Source organism: Schistocerca nitens, chromosome 10 (assembly GCF_023898315.1).
Source record: "Schistocerca nitens isolate TAMUIC-IGC-003100 chromosome 10, iqSchNite1.1, whole genome shotgun sequence".
In the NCBI taxonomy this organism is placed as follows: Eukaryota; Metazoa; Arthropoda; class Insecta; order Orthoptera; family Acrididae; genus Schistocerca; species Schistocerca nitens.
The window spans coordinates 167,713,097-167,731,266 of NC_064623.1; the positions used below are offsets into that span (position 1 = coordinate 167,713,097).

At 43.6% G+C, this 18,170-nt stretch overlaps 1 protein-coding gene and 2 non-coding genes across 3 annotated transcripts in view; 1 reads left to right on the forward strand and 2 right to left on the reverse strand.

Annotated features, from left to right (window-relative positions):
• LOC126209966 (thyroid transcription factor 1-like) overlaps positions 1–16,183 on the reverse strand; it is a 78,115-nt gene extending 61,932 nt beyond the window's left edge. The window contains exon 1 of the mRNA XM_049939078.1: positions 16,104–16,183. Coding sequence (XP_049795035.1) covers positions 16,104–16,183 — 80 coding nt within the window. The remainder of the gene's footprint in view (positions 1–16,103) is intronic.
• Trnat-ugu (transfer RNA threonine (anticodon UGU)) lies at positions 15,472–15,546 on the reverse strand. Its single transcript has one exon. It is a non-coding gene; the product is annotated as a tRNA-Thr (tRNA).
• Trnat-ugu (transfer RNA threonine (anticodon UGU)) lies at positions 15,714–15,788 on the forward strand. The gene has a single exon. It is a non-coding gene; the product is annotated as a tRNA-Thr (tRNA).
• Positions 16,184–18,170: the final 1,987 nt, after the last annotated feature.

An 18,170-nucleotide genomic window follows, 5' to 3' on the forward strand; every position in this document is an offset into this window, starting at 1 on the left:
CTTAGAACTACTTAAACCTAAGGACATCACACACATCCATGCCCGAGGCAGGATTCGAACCTGCGACCGCAGCGGTCACGCGGCTCCAGACCGAAGCGCCTAGAACCGCTCGGCCACACCGGCCGGCCGAAGAATGTGGGAAGTATTGTCTGCCGTGCACTTGACAACATTTTGCGGAATTGGATGCAGATACAGGCCTAAATGTGAGACACAGAAAAACGAACAGACCAGAGAAGCACCCACTACAATAATTTCATCTGCTGCTTGAACGGAATTCATATAGCTACTTTTTGAATGAAATTGCCGCCATCAAATTGTAATTTTTTAAAATCATTATTCAGTTATTTTACACCATCGCGATCTCCGATTTATTGTCATTAACGACTGTAAAGGTTGAAAGAAAGTCATTAAATATCCGAAACGTCTGAATGCCACGTAGTCATCGAAATTTTAGGATGCATGTGTGGTCGTATATTCCAGTTACATTATACGAAGTAAAAGCAGGTATTATAGCTGACATCACACACAGCCTAATAGCTGTTTTCAGTTCATACTTTGACCTCATACTGACACGACTGTTAAACAGGCGTTTCGGATGTGGTAGTCCATATTCAGGGATATGACAGAAATGAGCATTTGTTCATTAGAAGAGTTATGATTCAAAGTAGCGAAGATGAAAAAGTGCTCATTGCTCTTAATATATGCATTTTAGAGCGCATGTTCACTGGAATTTTTTTTCTGTTTTGATCCATACTGGCACTTCCCAAAATAAGGAAAGCAAAGAGCTTGCAGTAGAAGAGATTTGTTTCACCGTATCAAAGATCAAGAATTGTTAATAGCTCTTAAGGTTTGTGTTTTAGACGCCATGTTTACTTGACTTTTTTGTTTCAAATGGTCATTCCTGTCATATTGATCATCACTTCTGAAACTCCCTGTTTACGACCATGCATGTAGCCTATAGTAATATTTCGACAACTACATTTTATTCAGAGATGTCGGATATTTAATGATTATTTTCACCTTTTGCGCTTGATAGTGATTATAAACCAGAAATCACGATTGTGTGTATAAATGAATATAATAAACTTAACAGTTAAGCGGCGTCAATTTCATTCAAAAATTACATTGTGATTGTGGTCGGTAACGAAGGAGAAAACATTATGGATTTCAAGTAATTTTCTCATGTATTGACACTAAAGTGAATTACGTTAGTAACTTTGTATATTGTATGAGTTGCAGAACTTACATGTCAAGATATCAGTCAGCCACGACCAAAGAAAAATTAATTTGTTCGTTTAATATCATAGAGTAAATATCTCTGGAGTGAGCATTCACATGCGCAGAACAGATTTTGTGTTGTCAACATACATTGCCGGCCTGGTCACGTGATCTCGGGACGTCGTGTGTTTGTCCGTTTAGCGCCCTGTATATATAGAATGTCACTACATCCCTAGTACAGACGGATTCTTTTCGTACGTGTCGTGGATTATTTATATATGTTACGCAGACATTTTAACAGTATCCATTTGATACCGGGAATAAACCAGCTACGTAACTTTTAAGGGCAAGTGATATTACATTCTGCTTCTTTGCGATAGGTGTCATAGTTCAGATGCACTCGATTTTTGGTAGTTTTTGGTATGATACCGCACTTTACAGTATTACAGAGCCTGGCGTACATTTTTGCAGTGATAGTCCTGCAAAACGACTTGACAGTACGCTAGTACTTTTGCAAGTGTCCGAAAAACACCAAATTTGCCACACATTAGCGATAATATCCCTGCTAATTCGTCCTTTTTTCTTGTATTTCTGCGTATTTATTTTCTCGTTTTTGCGACCTAAAGCACAATATTTCTTATTGGTGGCACTTTGAGGTATTTATTTAACGCATTTTAAGTACTTGCTCCCAGTTTATTAAATAAATAGTAGAATGAGTAATCTATGTACATAATCGACAAGTCACTGATAAATGCATGGAGGATAGTATTTACTGAAACAACTAACCATTCCCTTTGCTGTTCCACTAGCAAATTTGCGAGAGGAAGCGATTGTTTGTAAGCTTTTGTATGAGCCGTAATATCTGTTATATAGTCATAAAATCGTAGAAAAATAGGTCTACAGAATCAAGCCTTAATTATAAGGCGTTTCGAAATTTTTGAACATATACAGTGTCTCTTAATAATATGATAACTTTAATTAGAGCTACATGGTATGTACCCATGAATAGTTACTATCCCTCCTTTCACATATTTTTCTCTGCATCCGTAGCAACAACAGTAATTCACCCTCGCTATTACACTATCAACAAACGGTGAAACACAACAAAAACTCTTGATATTATAAACTTCAAACGCTGCAGAAAGCACACACGGACGGCAAAGTCTCGAAAACACGTGACAATCCTGGTTTAATGTTGACAACATGCGCAGAACGCAATGCTCACTCCAGAGATATTTACTCTATCTTTAATATCTGAGATTAATCAGGAAGCGCGACATAGACAGCTGAAGTCACAGAGGTCAGAGAGAATACAAACCAGAAATACAAATACTTCTGTTAAAAAGGTCCAGCTTCTACACTGACGTCTTGTGTTCTTTCATTGGAGTTTGTAAAAGTACATCGGTCGGAAGAAATCAGTAAGCGTATATGAGAAGCACAAAGCACTGCAATCTTTGTAATGGAAATCAGTGGTGAGTTAAGAATATTAGCGTTATTCAGAATATGATAAATAATGACGTAGTTACTTTTGTCTGCGAAGAAGTAGAAAGAGTACATATTATAGCAAAACTACTATGAAGCCGTGATTTCATAGAGCACATTGTCTTTAGAGGAATAAATGTGCACGTACCAGGAAGTTCGATAAGTAAGCTTTACTGTTCCGTAGAGAAACATTCCCGTCCACATATTGCTTCATTCAGATCGTTTGTCATTTTTCGGAGCAGTAAATATGCTGGGAGAATTTTTTCGCACGACCAATTAAATGAAGCAACAACTAGCATTTTCCGCCTACTGAAATTACAGGAGTCGAATAACAACGACCCCGCATCGACGGTCAGATGTTATAAGCAGACAGTAGCTGCACGAAGAAGGGTTTTATTTGAGAAGGTAAAATCGTTGGTTTTGTCGGCCTGGCCAAAAGACCTACACCCCTGCACATGATGCAAGAGTGCCAAACCGGATTGAAGACACTTAGAAAAGGCTGCAGTTAACAGTAACGTAAGTTCCGAGGAGTATCCACTATACGTAAAAATAAACAGGCAGTTTGAGCTCAAGAATATATTAGTTTTTTCTTATTGTGGTTTTCGGACATTATCCACTCAGTCAGCGCCAAATAAAAATAATATATTCTGAAAATAATTCATTCAATGTAACAGTTATTCTCGCAGTTGAGATTGTCATTAGACACACATTTTTAACATTTGTTTGAGACACCACTGTACTGGAAATAAAATAGTTCCAATCCCCTAGTTCAACCATGATTTTCAGGAAGCTTCCCTTCATTTGTTGTTGTTGCTGTGGTCTTCAGTCCTGAAACTGGTTTGATGCAGCTCTCCATGCTACTCTATCCTGTGCAAGCTTCTTCGTCTCCCAGTACCTACTGCAACCTACATCCTTCTGAATCTGCGTAGTGTATGCATCTCTTGGTCTCTATGATTTTTACCCTCCACACTGCCATCCAATACTAAATTGGTGATCCCTTGATGCCTCAGAACATGTCCTACCAACCGATCCCTTCTTCTAGTCAAGTTGTGCCACAAACTTCTCTTCTCCCGAATCCTATTCAATACCTCTTCATTAGTTACGTGATCTACCCATCTAATCTTCAGCACTCTTCTGTAGCACCACATTTCGAAAGCTTCTATTCTCTTCTTGTCTAAACTATTTATCGTCCATGTTTCACTTCCATACATGGCTACACTCCATACAAATACTTTCAGAAACGACTTCCTGACACATCTATACTCGATGTTAACAAATTTCTCTTCTTCAGAAACGCTTTCCTTGCCATTGCCACTCTACATTTTATATCCTCTCTACATCAACCATCATCAGTTATTTTGCTCCCCAAATAGCAAAACTCATTTATTACTTGAAGCGTCTCATTTCCTAATCTAATTCCCTCAGTATCACCCGATTTAATTCGATTACATTCCATTATCCTCGTTTTGCGTATGTTGATGTTCATCTTATATCCTCCTTTCAAGACACTGTCCATTCCGTTCAGCTGCTCTTCGAGGTCCTTTGCTGTCTCAGCATTACATAGCTACAATTGTGCCGGAATATTTAAACGGCTGTACAGAGTAACCAAGAAGGCGTTTGTTTCGGATGGCTATGAGTTAACGTTAAACATTTTAATAAAAAGATAACAGTTCGAGATATCACGAATAATGAGAGAGAAAGAGGGCGCGGACAGGCCAGTCTGGGTATTAAAGTAATTGGTCAGTACCGAGAGGCCTGCAGTGGGTGAGTATATTACGTGTATCGCGCATGTAAGCGTGGAGTGGTGCTGGTCGTCAATACCCAGGCGTAGTATCGATCTTGCAAAGCAGAGGCTATCTCGGCACACGCAGATAACAGCAGCGGACCGGAGATAAGGGTCGTTACACGGATTCGATCGTTAAGTGGAGAGTTAACACCGCTTTTTTTCCAGATTTCAACACGCCATTCCTCGCTACCAGAGTGATTCGGTTAGCGCAGGATATCGTTCATTGTCTCAAAGAGGTGGTTCGCATTCTGCATTACCACGCGGGGAGGGGTCTGTCACAACAGGTTACGATGATAACAGGGTGTTCGCTGAAGGGTCAAAAATATGTCTAGGAATTTCAATTGAAAGAAAATCAGCCCTCGGCACTAATTTTAAACAAATTAACCTGGTTTCGACACTGCTAGGAGTGTCTTCCTCAGAATTTAAAACAAAGAATGGTCTATATTCTATACCATGGTCACAAAATTATGACTAAACATGTATGATAGAGTAAAAGCACGGAAACGTCGTGAAAGACTGGCAGACGTTTCCGTACATATACTCTACCATACATGTTTAGTCATAATTCTGTGACCATGGTATAGAATATAGACCATTCTTTGTTTTAAGTTCTGAGGAAGACACTCCTATCAGTGTCGAAACCAGGTTAGTTTGTTTAAAATTAGTGGCCGAAGGCTGATTTTCTTTCAGTTGTATCTATTCACGGTCTCTGAACGTGCAACGATGTACAAGATTTTGTCTACGAATTTTTTACCAGTCCGATCAGTAATGGAATACACAATTTTAAAAGATGTAATTGTCGCCTTAACAGTTCAAATTATTTATATATAAATTCAACAACTGCAGTTACCAGCCGGCCGCTGGTGGCCGAGCGGTTCTGGCGCTACACTCTGGAACCGCGTGACCGCTACGGTCGCAGGTTCGAATCCTGCCTCGGGCATGGATGTTTGTGTTGTCCTTAGGTTAGTTAGGTTTAAGTAGTTCTAGGGGACTTATGACCTCAGCAGTTGAGTCCCATAGTGCTCAGAACCATTTGAACCATTTTTTTGCAGTTACCACCTTTTCCCATTTTCATGTGTAGCACCGCGAAAATTATGTGCTTTAACACATATCAAAATTAGACAATACTATATTATGCACCTTGTTGCGTATACTTCTCCTTCCTTACTTATGCCTCACGTACGATGATATACCTAAATTTTTTATCATATAGGCGTCTACATACCGAATATTCATAGGACCATAACATTGTTATTTTTATTGAATTTTATGGTTTTATAGGCAAGATTAGAATGTATTCTTGGTGTATTACGATGTCCTTTAAACCAGCCTTTTGTGCGTTTTGTCGTGTGGTAATGTGTTCGTAAAGAGCTGTGGCAGATTTCTTGTTACATGTTCTTGAGTCCGTTAAAAGTCGCGTGTTTAATTTAGGTTCGTTCGCCAATCTCTCCCGCGTCTCTCTAGCTCCACGTCAACGTAGTGTAGCTGAAACTTTCTGTAGTAGTTAGAATGACTGAATCGAATAATATTTACATTCGAATCTCACATAATTATTTATCAGAATGAACACTCGTTTATTTTATCCTTAAATACAACATTTTACTCTTCCTGTCGAGTTGTAATACGTAATATGCATAATTGTAAGTTCCCTTCATCCTTATCGGAGCAAGAACAAAATCGGAGTCATTAAATTTCATTCATAAACAGAGACAATAAAAATCAGATGTAATATAATGATAACGTTCACTTTTCTTGTGCAAGCAGTAACGTCTTTGGTTCCTACACACAGCACAGTACATGACACAGTTTTTTCCGTAATAAAATGTGGTATTAGACTATCAGCCGTTATTTATTTGGTTCATCTATTCTCCTCTATTCTTTTCACGTGTCCAAAGAAACTGCTCCGCCTTCTCCGGAAACTGTGCCTGAGAGTTTGGGAATTTTTCGATACGGCTCTTAGTTCCTTCTTAATCTATGACTGTCATTTTGGACGATGATGGGTCGCAGAATGTTTCGGAGTGTTCTCCTCTCTTTTTTCTCCATTTTCTTTCTGTTTTCTGTACGTTGCACAGAGCGCTTGTGGATTTGTAACTGTGTTGCACAAATGGAGACATTTTTTAAAATTCTTGGCGTAGTTGGAAAGCTGATAGCCATCTGGAGCTTCTGGGATCTGGCGTTGTTAGCTTATTTATTCAGTCCATTGGTCTAAACGACTTTTCCGGATCCAAGTTATTTAAATTTTTGAACTTTCTTCATTTTTTTCACTTATTGTAGTACTTTTTGTCAAAGATGGCAAATTGGAGTGAAATTTATAGCTCAAATAAATTTTATTTATAGTACGGAACAACAAAAACATAATCTGAACCGAAGGTCATACATGTGTCTTAGAATCGTTGACTTATCAAGTCCCTCCCCCTTCTCCCCCCCCCCCCCCGCGTTATCCGAACGCAGCCTAATGACACTTCGTAAGCGCCCCCCCCCCCCCCCCCGTTCCCCCTCACCTCAGTTACTCAGTTATATAGCAAGGGCTTTCCTACTCCGTTAAGCGTTATGGGATCGTAATGACTAATTTTTCGCCTTCTGGGAAACTATTTATCTGCGCGCCTGGTATGTATAATTTTCAAACGATTCCACCTGACCCGCAAAATCCTGTGTCATGTATGGCCTTTGATGTAGATTTTTTTTTAGAAAACGGAAAACCTCGCGGAATTAGCCGAGCGATCTGGGGCGCTGCAGCCATGGACTGCGCGGCTGGTCCCGGCGGAGGTTCGAGTCCTCCCTGGGGCATGGGTGTGTGTGTTTATCGTTAGGATAATTTGGGTTAAGTAGTGTGTAAGCTTAGGGACTGATGACCTTAGCAGTTAAGTCCCATAAGATTTAACACACATTTGAACATTTTTGAAAACGGAAACGTAGTGACGTATTCCGTTTCGCAGGAGTTATTTTCGGTTGGCCACCGACTAGTCGGAATCAAGTTCTGTCACTTCCTTACTTTCTGACAGGGACTCAGTCTATGAACTTCCAGCATGTTGGAATAGCTGTAGGTCACCAACATTTGTTAATCAGTAAAACGAAACTAATAATCATCTGTATGCTCTGTAACTGTTCATTGCACATTTTTGAAATGGTTTTCACACCACCGGAAATACCATTTTTTACTATGTTACGATGATTTGGTAACGGGTCTCGGTCTGAAACTAGTGAACGAGTAAGGAAGAAAAGTAAAATTAGCAACTTCTAACAACCCTACCACAACAAAGGTCAAAAATTAATTATGATTGTGGTGTTGCTCACGCTGCTAAATTTTGCATTTTCGGGCAACAACAAAGTTATATTATGTGGTAAGTGTCATAAGAGCACAGTTAATAAAGTCATTTCTCGAAAAAATGGATAAACCAGGCACTCATCTTTTCGTGTTTCCCACGCTGGTCTCGTTGTGAACTCATGGTTCAATCGTCGAAAATCTAGGTAGTGATGATTCCAAGTTCGGATGCAAAGAGGCCTAGGTGTTATTCTGCGATATTCAAAAGTTTTATAGATGTGTTTCATAAATCATTCTTGAAGGTTAAACTTTTGCAAGTTAGGACAACGGTGATGTAAAAAAGTAATCAGCACTTCTAATTTAAGTTACAATGGTTCAAATGGCTCTGAGCACTATGGGACTTAACATCTGTGGTCATCAGTCCCCTAGAACTTAGAACTACTTAAACCCAACTAACCTAAGGACATCACACACATCCATGCCCGAGGCAGGATTCGAACCTCCGACCGTAGCGGTCACGCGGTTCCAGACTGAAGCGCCTAGAACCGCACGGCCACACCGGCCGGCATTTAAGTTACACTTCTTTTTTATTACTTTTGTTTCAATATCACGTAACTCACAAAGCATCACTTCAAAATATAAAACATACTTGAAAATATCTTCCTCGCTGTTAAAGTTCGCCGGCCAGAGTGGCCGTGCGGTTCTAGGCGCTGCAGTCGGGAACCGAACGACCGTTACGGTCGCAGGTTCGAATCCTGCCTCGGGCATGGATGTGTGTGATGTCCTTAGGTTAGTTACGTTTAATTAGTTCTAAGTTCTAGACGACTGATGACCTCAGAAGTTAAGTCGCATAGTGCTCAGCGCCATTTGAACCATTTTTTTGCGTCTTTTTAGCATGACGACCAAAGCTAGACTCTCTAATAATAGCTTACGCGCCCAAAAATCAGAGTTACAAGCACGTCAATGATCATAGTGACAAAAGAAAGAATACGCATAAGAATAATATCATTGCAACATATACGTATCGATGTATCGAAGTACCTCTACATTAATGAAATCAAATCTGAATGTTGTCACAGAAATATGTTAACTATTTTACAGAAACATAGTAGAATATTGCTGGTATCGAGAGGTTGAGGTGAGGTGCCGTGATGGTTTCGTAATTCAAGTGCCATTACAAACTTTTGAGTGGTTTTTCGTTTTACCGGGTGTCTCAGGCCGTTTGCGCGTCCTCGAACCTCCGGTATTGTTTCTTTGGCTCCCCGCTTACAGTCCCACTAATCCGCGACTGTTTGCACAGCCACTTGTTGGTGGCGCTGTAGCAGTAAGCCAATAGCTGTAATCCCGACAAGCACTGTAGAGAGCGAGGGAGATAAGGCAGTGAGAGGAGAGGGACTATCTATCTATCTCTTGAGCAACAAGTGGCGCTGACTTCATCGCGGATTAGCGAGCAGCTACCAGCCACTCCAGAACCCACCACTCCACTGGGACGGCTGACAGCCAGATACCGCCACACTGGCTACCTAACCGTGCGCGCGAAGCAGTCTCGTCCAGTGCAGATCAGAAGCGGAGAGTGCGCAATAATGACGGTTGCCCACATTAGAAATTGATGCTTCGCCGTTAGCTTACAAGGAGAGGGCTCAGTCACGGCCAAGCGATTCGGCTCATACATACAGAAAAAGAACCACGAAGGAATTACCCTAGAGGGCTGGGAAACGATAGCTGTATTGTGCATGTACAAACAAATTATTACAATTTCTACACTCCTGGAAATGGAAAAAAGAACACATTGACACCGGTGTGTCAGACCCACCATACTTGCTCCGGACACTGCGAGAGGGCTGTACAAGCAATGATCACACGCACGGCACAGCGGACACACCAGGAACCGCGGTGTTGGCCGTCGAATGGCGCTAGCTGCGCAGCATTTGTGCACCGCCGCCGTCAGTGTCAGCCAGTTTGCCGTGGCATACGGAGCTCCATCGCAGGCTTTAACACTGGTAGCATGCCGCGACAGCGTGGACGTGAACCGTATGTGCAGTTGACGGACTTTGAGCGAGGGCGTATAGTGGGCATGCGGGAGACCGGGTGGACGTACCGCCGAATTGCTCAACACGTGGGGCGTGAGGTCTCCACAGTACATCGATGTTGTCGCCAGTGGTCGGCGGAAGGTGCACGTGCCCGTCGACCTGGGACCGGACCGCAGCGACGCACGGATGCACGCCAAGACCGTAGGATCCTACGCAGTGCCGTAGGGGACCGCACCGCCACTTCCCAGCAAATTAGGGACACTGTTGCGCCTGGGGTATTGGCGAGGACCATTCGCAACCGTCTCCATGAAGCTGGGCTACGGTCCCGCACACCGTTAGGCCGTCTTCCGCTCACGCCCCAACATCGTGCAGCCCGCCTCCAGTGGTGTCGCGACAGGCGTGAATGGAGGGACGAATGGAGACGTGTCGTCTTCAGCGATGAGACTCGCTTCTGCCTCGGTGCCAATGATGGTCGTATGCGTGTTTGGCGCCGTGCAGGTGAGCGCCACAATCAGGACTGCATTCGACCGAGGCACACAGGGCCAACACCCGGCATCATGGTGTGGGGAGCGATCTCCTACACTGGCCGTACACCACTGGTGATCGTCGAGGGGACACTGAATAGTGCACGGTACATCCAAACCGTCATCGAACCCATCGTTCTACCATTCCTAGACCGGCAAGGGAACTTGCTGTTCCAACAGGACAATGCACGTCCGCATGTATCCCGTGCCACCCAACGTGCTCTAGAAGGTGTAAGTCAACTACCCTGGCCAGCAGGATCTCCGGATCTGTCCCCCATTGAGCATGTTTGGGACTGGATGAAGCGTCGTCTCACGCGGTCTGCACGTCCAGCACGAACGCTGGTCCAACTGAGGCGCCAGGTGGAAATGGCATGGCAAGCCGTTCCACAGGACTACATCCAGCATCTCTACGATCGTCTCCATGGGAGAATAGCAGCCTGCATTGCTGCGAAAGGTCGATATACACTGTACTAGTGCCGACATTGTGCATGCTCTGTTGCCTGTGTCTATGTGCCTGTAGTTCTGTCAGTGTGATCATGTGATGTATCTGACCCCAGAAATGTGTCAATAAAGTTTCCCCTTCCTGGGACAATGAATTCACGGTGTTCTTATTTCAATTTCCAGGAGTGTATATACAGGGTGTTACAAAAAGGTACGCCCAAACTTTCAGGAAACATTCCTCACACACAAAGAAAGAAAATATGTTATGTTGGCATGTGTCCGGAAACGGTTACTTTCCATGTTAGAGCTCATTTTATTACTTCTCTTCAAATCACATTAATCGTGGAATGGAAACACACAGCAACAGAACGTACCAGCGTGACTTCAAACACTTTGTTACAGGAAATGTTCAAAATGTCCTCCGTTAGCGAGGATACATGCATCCACCCTCCGTCGCATGGAATCCCTGATGCGCTGATGCAGACCTGGAGAATGGCGTATTGTATCACAGCCGTCCACAATACGAGCACGAAGAGTCTCTACATTTGGTACCGGGGTTGCGTAGACAAGAGCTTTCAAATGTCCCCATAAATGAAAGTCAAGAGGGTTGACGTCAGGAGAGCGTGGAGGCCATGGAATTGGTCCGCCTCTACCAATCCATCGGTCACCGGATCTGTCGTTGAGAAGCGTATGAACACTTCGACTGAAATGAGCAGGAGCTCCATCGTGCATGAACCACATGTTGCGTCGTACTTGTAAAGTCACATGTTCTAGCAGCACAGGTAGAGTATCCCGTATGAAATCATGATAACGTGCTGCATTGAGCGTAGGTGAAGAACATGGGGCCCAATCAAGACATCACCAACAATGCCTGCCCAAACGTTCACAGAAAATCTGTGTTGATAACGTGATTGCACAATTGCGTGCGGATTCTCGTCAGCCCACACATGTTGATTTTGAAAATTTACAATAGTTGCACTAAAATGAGGATTGACACATTGTTGGATGGACCATTCGCAGAAGTGTACCCGTGGAGGCCAATCATCTGCTGATAGTGCCTGCACACGCTGTACATGGTACGGAAACAACTGGTTCTCCCGTAGCACTCTCCATACAGTGACGTGGTCATCGTTACCTTGTACAGCAGCAACTTCTCTGACGCTGACATTAGGGTTATCGTCAACTGCACGAAGAATTGCCTCATCCATTGCAGGTGTCCTCGTCGTTCTAGGTCTTCCCCAGGCGCGAGTCATAGGCTGGAATGTTCCGTGCTCCCTAAAACGCCGATCAATTGCTTCGAGCGTCTTCCTGTCGGGACACCTTCGTTCTGGAAATCTGTCTCGATACAAACGTACCGCGCCACGGCTATTGCCCCGTGCTAATCCATACATCAAATGGGCATCTCCGAACTCCGCATTTGTAAACATTGCATTGACTGCAAAACCACGTTCGTGATGAACACTAACCTGTTGATGTTACGTACTGATGTGATTGATGCTGGTACTGTAGAGCAATGAGTCGCATGTCAACACATGCACCGAAGTCAACATTACTTTCCTTCAACTGGGCCAACTGGCGGTGAATGGAGGAAGTACAGTACATACTGACGAAACTAAAATGAGCTCTAACATGGAAATTAAGCGTTTCCGGACACACGTCCACATAACATTTTTTCTTTATTTGTGTGTGAGGAATGTTTCCTGAAAGTTTGGCCGTACCTTTTTGTGACACCCTGTATATAACTTAGCAAATATGAAAAGTGTGGCGTCCTACGACGTCAACCTCGAGCTCAATAACGCTTCAAACAGGAAGGTCTCGACACATGCGAGAAAAAAGGCCACAGTTCAGATGTGTGCTGCAAGGTGAGTTAATGATGTCACTTTGGCACCAAATTTAACAAAATTGTACCCAACCCACCGTGGACGTGACACACGATGAGAAAGTAGTCGGAGACTCTCTTACTCTCATTTCATCCCTTCTTTCGACGCCTCTGCGATGGAGGTCTCGCTGAGACACCCACCGGTGAAATCACTAGGTTTTCATATGGGTTGCTCAGGAAAACATTTCAGACACACCGCTGCTCAAAATCGGCACGGAAAAGCCTCTAAGGGTGGTGCAAAGGGTGTCAATGAGAACCAACTCCTTCGATGGGGCTCTGATTCCCACACAGTCGACATCGACAGGTGACCGTGCTACGAGCAAAACGAAGATGTTCAAATAACTTACGGGTTTGCTGCCGGGTGACGTCGTCGAACACCGCCGATATTTCGACAGGAGTACACCCTGCCATTCTCAAGGCACAAATGCAAGAAAGAAAAAATGTGCAAGCAAATTTCATACCTCGGTTCACAGAGGAGAAACGAGGCTGCGGAAGAGGTTAGGAGGGAAGCTTGTCGTGTGTTGACTGGGGCCCGTCCACCCAAATGTAACATTACAGCAGCTGAGGCGGCTGCTTTACGTTCACTTAGAATGGATCCTGATATTGTTATTTTACCTGCGGACAAGGGAAACGCCACCGTTTTGTTGAACAAGCACGATTGCATTCAAAAGATGATTCGGCGTATCGCAAAGTCGGTGCTGACCCTACTAAGAGTGTTGAAAGAAAGACAAATAACCTCCTGAAGAAAAGTTCTTTGTCACAGGTGACTATCAAGTCTTAATTCTTACTGTGCTGTACCACCTAGATTATATGGCCTCCCTAAGGGTCCATAAAGAGGCTGTCCCGTTAAGGCCTATTGTTTCTAATATTGGTGCTCCGACATATCGTGTAGCTAAACTTCTCGCTAGTTTGTTGAGCGCACTAGTAGGTAGGTGTGAACACCACATTAAGAACTGTGCAGATTTCTTACATCGATTGCAGGGATTGCGATTGAATGACTCTGATATTTTAATCAGTTTTGATGTGGTTTCTCTTTTCACTCGCGTTCTTCTCTCTGATTCGTTGCAGCTAATTGAGGTTAAGTTTGGTGTCGAGTTAACAAATTTGTTTCGACATGTGCTGACTTCCACTTACTTTTTATTCAATGGTCAGATGGTCAGTACTACGAACAGACTGATGGAGTTGCAATGGGAAGCCAATTTGTTTATGGAGGACTTTGAGGAACGTGCATTGGAGTCAGCGACCTTGAAACCTGCGTGTTTTTTCAGATATGTAGACGATACTTTTGTTGTGTGGCCTCATGGTAGTGAGAATTTAAACCGGTTTTTGGAACATCTGAATTCAATCCACCCCAATATTCAGTTCATTATGGAGGTGGAAAAGAATGGATGCCTTCCTTTCCTTGATGTGTTGGTCAAAAGGAAGACTGATGGTACGTTGGGACATTCTGTTTATAGGAAACCTACCCACACTGACTTGTATCTGCGAGCTGATAGTTTTCACCATCCAGCTCAGCGTGAAGGAGTACTTCGCACCTTGGTTCACAGGGCCCACGTTATCTCAGACCCTGAAAGTTTGGCAGCTGAGCTAGCATATCTCGAAGTCACCTTTCGTCAGAAGGGTTATAGTGAGAGGCAGATCAAACGTGCGTTGCGCCATCAGCCTTCTGTGCAACGGGTGAGTGACGATAGCAAAGAAGCGGCACCTGAGTCTACGGCATTTTTGCCTTACGCAGGAAGCATTTCCAACACGATTGGCCGTATTTTGCGGAAATATGATGTGAAATGTGTTTTTCGACCACCTTCTAAGATTAAGACCCTGTTGGCGTCCGTAAAAGATGATCTTGGTTTGCGTAAGGCTGGGGTCTATCGTATTCCTTGCAGTTGTGGCATGTCATATATTGGTCAGACTGTCAGGACTATGGAAGACGCTTACAACAGCCGAGCAAATCCGCTTTTGCAGAACATTGCCTTGACACCGGTCATCCAATGGAATACAACAACACGGAGATTCTGGCTTGCACGTCCAGCTATTGGGATAGTGTTATTAAGGAAGCAATTGAAATCAGACTATCAAGCAACCTTATTAACAGAGATGGTGGATTTTGTTTAAATGCTGCTTGGAATCCGGCTCTGTCTCTCATCAAAAAACAGAGGGACAGAATTAGTGTTACCTCACCTGTTGATTAACAGTAACTATCGATATTTCTGAAGTTGGTTATCTCTGTTTGTGTTGACACTTGTTCTGAGTGTGGTGTCTTCCTTGTTTCTCCTCTGTGAACCGAGGTATTAAATAAGCTGGCACATTTCTTCTTCCCTGCATTTGTGCCTTGACAATGGCAGGGTATGCTCCTGTCGAAATATCGGCGGTGTTCGACGACGTCACCCGGCAGCAAACCCGTAAGTTATTTGAACATTCGATTCGCCGGGAAAAGTTAAGGTCTTGCACGAAGATGTTCCTGATATCCTTTTGCACTGCTGACAGACTCGGTCGTTTTAACACTTCTTATTAAGGACACTGTGGTGCTGCATCCCCATGGAAGGTCAACCTGACCGCATGTTTTGCTCTTGTGTACAAATTAGAAATACTAGGAAACCATTCGATTTTGAAGCGGTCTGAAGCAATAAGGGGTAGTTATGCTTTTTCAACCCTCCTGTTTTCGGCCCCCTGTGGCGTGATCGCGTGGGAGTGAAACATAAACATGTATATATGACGGTAGTATCTGTTCACGAAAGAACAGTTACCGTGGATGACCATGCAGCTTTCCTAGAAATGAAATGATAATTAAATGGACACCCTAGCTGCAAACAGGCGTTGATGTGCTTCATTGGGGACATGTTGAAAATGTGTGCCCCGACCGGGACTCGAACCCGGGATCTCCTGCTTACATGGCAGACGCTCTATCCATCTGAGCCACCGCGGGCACAGAGGATAGTGCGTCTGCAGGGACTTATCCCTTGCACGAGTAATGAGTATGATGGGCAAACATCTATTAGGCGCACTACGAATGTAGTGTTGTGGACATGTAGGGAATGTGTATCTCACGGGGAGCGTGCAAGGGATAAGTCCCTGCAGACGCACTATCCTCTGTGCCCGCGGTGGCTCAGATGGATAGAGCGTCTGCCATGTAAGCAGGAGATCCCGGGTTCGAGTCCCGGTCGGGGCACACATTTTCAACATGTCCACAATGAAGCACATCAACGCTTGTTTGCAGCTAGGGTGTCCATTTAATTGTCATTTCATAAACATGTATGTTAATAAAACTACAAAGGAGCCCTGTAAGACCCCCTTCCCCAGTTCGCTGGTACAACCCACGCCACTTTACTGAGCCCGTTACAAATGAACAAATGATCCTGTCAGAAACTTCGAGACCGGTTCAATCTGGCGGCTGCTCTAGCGCCTAAAGGTAGGCAAACTGCCCCCCCTCGAGTGTCGACGGGTTGCGTAACCCTGCACCTTCTCGCTCGACTTCTCTACTCACGTGGACGCCAGCATCCCGCTCGTGGACTTCTGCAGCGCCTGAGGGCAACTTCTTCGACGACGCCAACCAGCGACGCCCATCCCCCATTTACGTCAAAAAAATAAAAAAAATGGTTAAAATGTCTCTGAGTACTATGGGACTTAACTTCTGAGGTCATCAGTCCCCTAGGACTTAGAACTACTTAAGCCTAAATAACCTAAGGATATCACACAAATCCATGCCCGAGGCAGGATTCGAACCTGCGACCATGGCGGTCGCGCGGTTCCAAACTGTAGCGCCTAGAACCGCTCGGCCATCCCCAGCCGGCCATTTACGTCAGATTACGCCAAGACAGCAGGAACAGCAGTCCACTGCTTAGACTGCGTAACATCAAGCCCGAGGGGGCGTGTCCTTCCTGAATCGGAAGGTTGTGGCCCAGATTTCGGAACACTCACAGTGAGAATACAAGGACCTGGCGCGAAGCTATTAATATCACTAAACCGCTATCGCAGCACGCAGTAACCTAAAAACAGTCACCTTGATTGTTAATATTTCATATAATTATTGACCGACTCCAAATATTTAAAAATTTGTCGTAACCTATTCATTAAGTAGTGTAATCTTATGTCAAAAGTTTAACACAATAAGACAAGTACTGCAGTTACAAACTGTGTCTTTGTCTTGAGGAAGCGTAACTGACGGCGTACAAATACCCAGACTATATTAATACAGTATTTGACAGTGACAGCACTTAGCGGCTTTCAACAAACTTATAATTACAAACCTTTACGAAACTTCTTACCACTGACATACCCTGCCCCTACCCACACACCCACACCCACATGGAACCCTCCTCTCCCCCTCCACACACACACTCAGAAAAGGCAGCAAGAAAAAAAAGTTTGTTTACCACATTTTCACTGTTCATGCAGTCAAACGTCTGCATCGGGCATTACGTCTTTACTATCGACTCTATTCGCAATACAGTTTGCAGACAGTATCCAAAAATATCAGTGAATACATCTGTGAACTTACAGCAATGTATGACACACACCTGTGGAAATACGACGACATGAACATTTAGATGCGTAAAATATTAACTTTTTCATAAGATGGAGTGGAAATTACCCATACTTTATTCATCCAGCGGTTCATAATGAAAGCATTTAGCTACTTTCCATAAACTTTAAGCATACCGATAATGTCATAGTTTTTCTAAATTTTTTTCTTTCTTACATGCTTCAAGTCAAGAAACCTATTAACTCATTTATAACGTAATCAAAGGTTTCGAGTTGTTCCAAAGGTGGGAGCTCAATTCTTTAAGGTATCGGGGGTTTACTGCTCTGATACTGATCAGCAAGTGCTTGAACAATGTACTGCTAGGCAGCGATCCACAGTACTGTCGATGATGATGATGATGATGATGATGATGTTTGGTTTGTGGGGCCCTCAACTGCGCGCTCATCAGCGCCCAAACGAAGTCCCAATTTTTACACAGTCCAGTATTTTTTACACAGTCCAATCTAGCCACTGTCACGAATGATGATGATGACGATGAACACTCAGTCCCCAGGAAGAGAATATCCCCAACCCGGCCGGGAATTCAACCCAGGACCCCGTGATCCACAGGCAGCAACGCTAGCCACTCGAACAAGAGATTTGCACAGTACTGTCGAACCGTGAGAGTGTCGAACAGTTACATTCAGTGATAACAAAGTTACGAATTTATATTATTTTGCTGTGCATATTGTAAAATTTGCAAAACGTATGCTGACGTTTTAACCATTTAATAAATGTTGAAGTGCGTGTGCCATCTTGTTCACCAATGGACACAATATCTTCCAACAAATTTAAGTTTACCATTCGTTTTCCCTAATACTGATTCTACGTGATCGTCTAATATCTAACCGCTTCTATTGTCTCTAGATATCTAAACGATAGGACGTCCTTCAGATGTTCGTCATTAAATTTGTTTCGAATAAGATAGGGTTCTTTCCCTGTGTTACAGGCATTATCTTACGTTTATCTATTATTTATCGACAACTGCCTTCATAAAATCAGTTGTATTTTTGTCCATGCCTCTCTGCA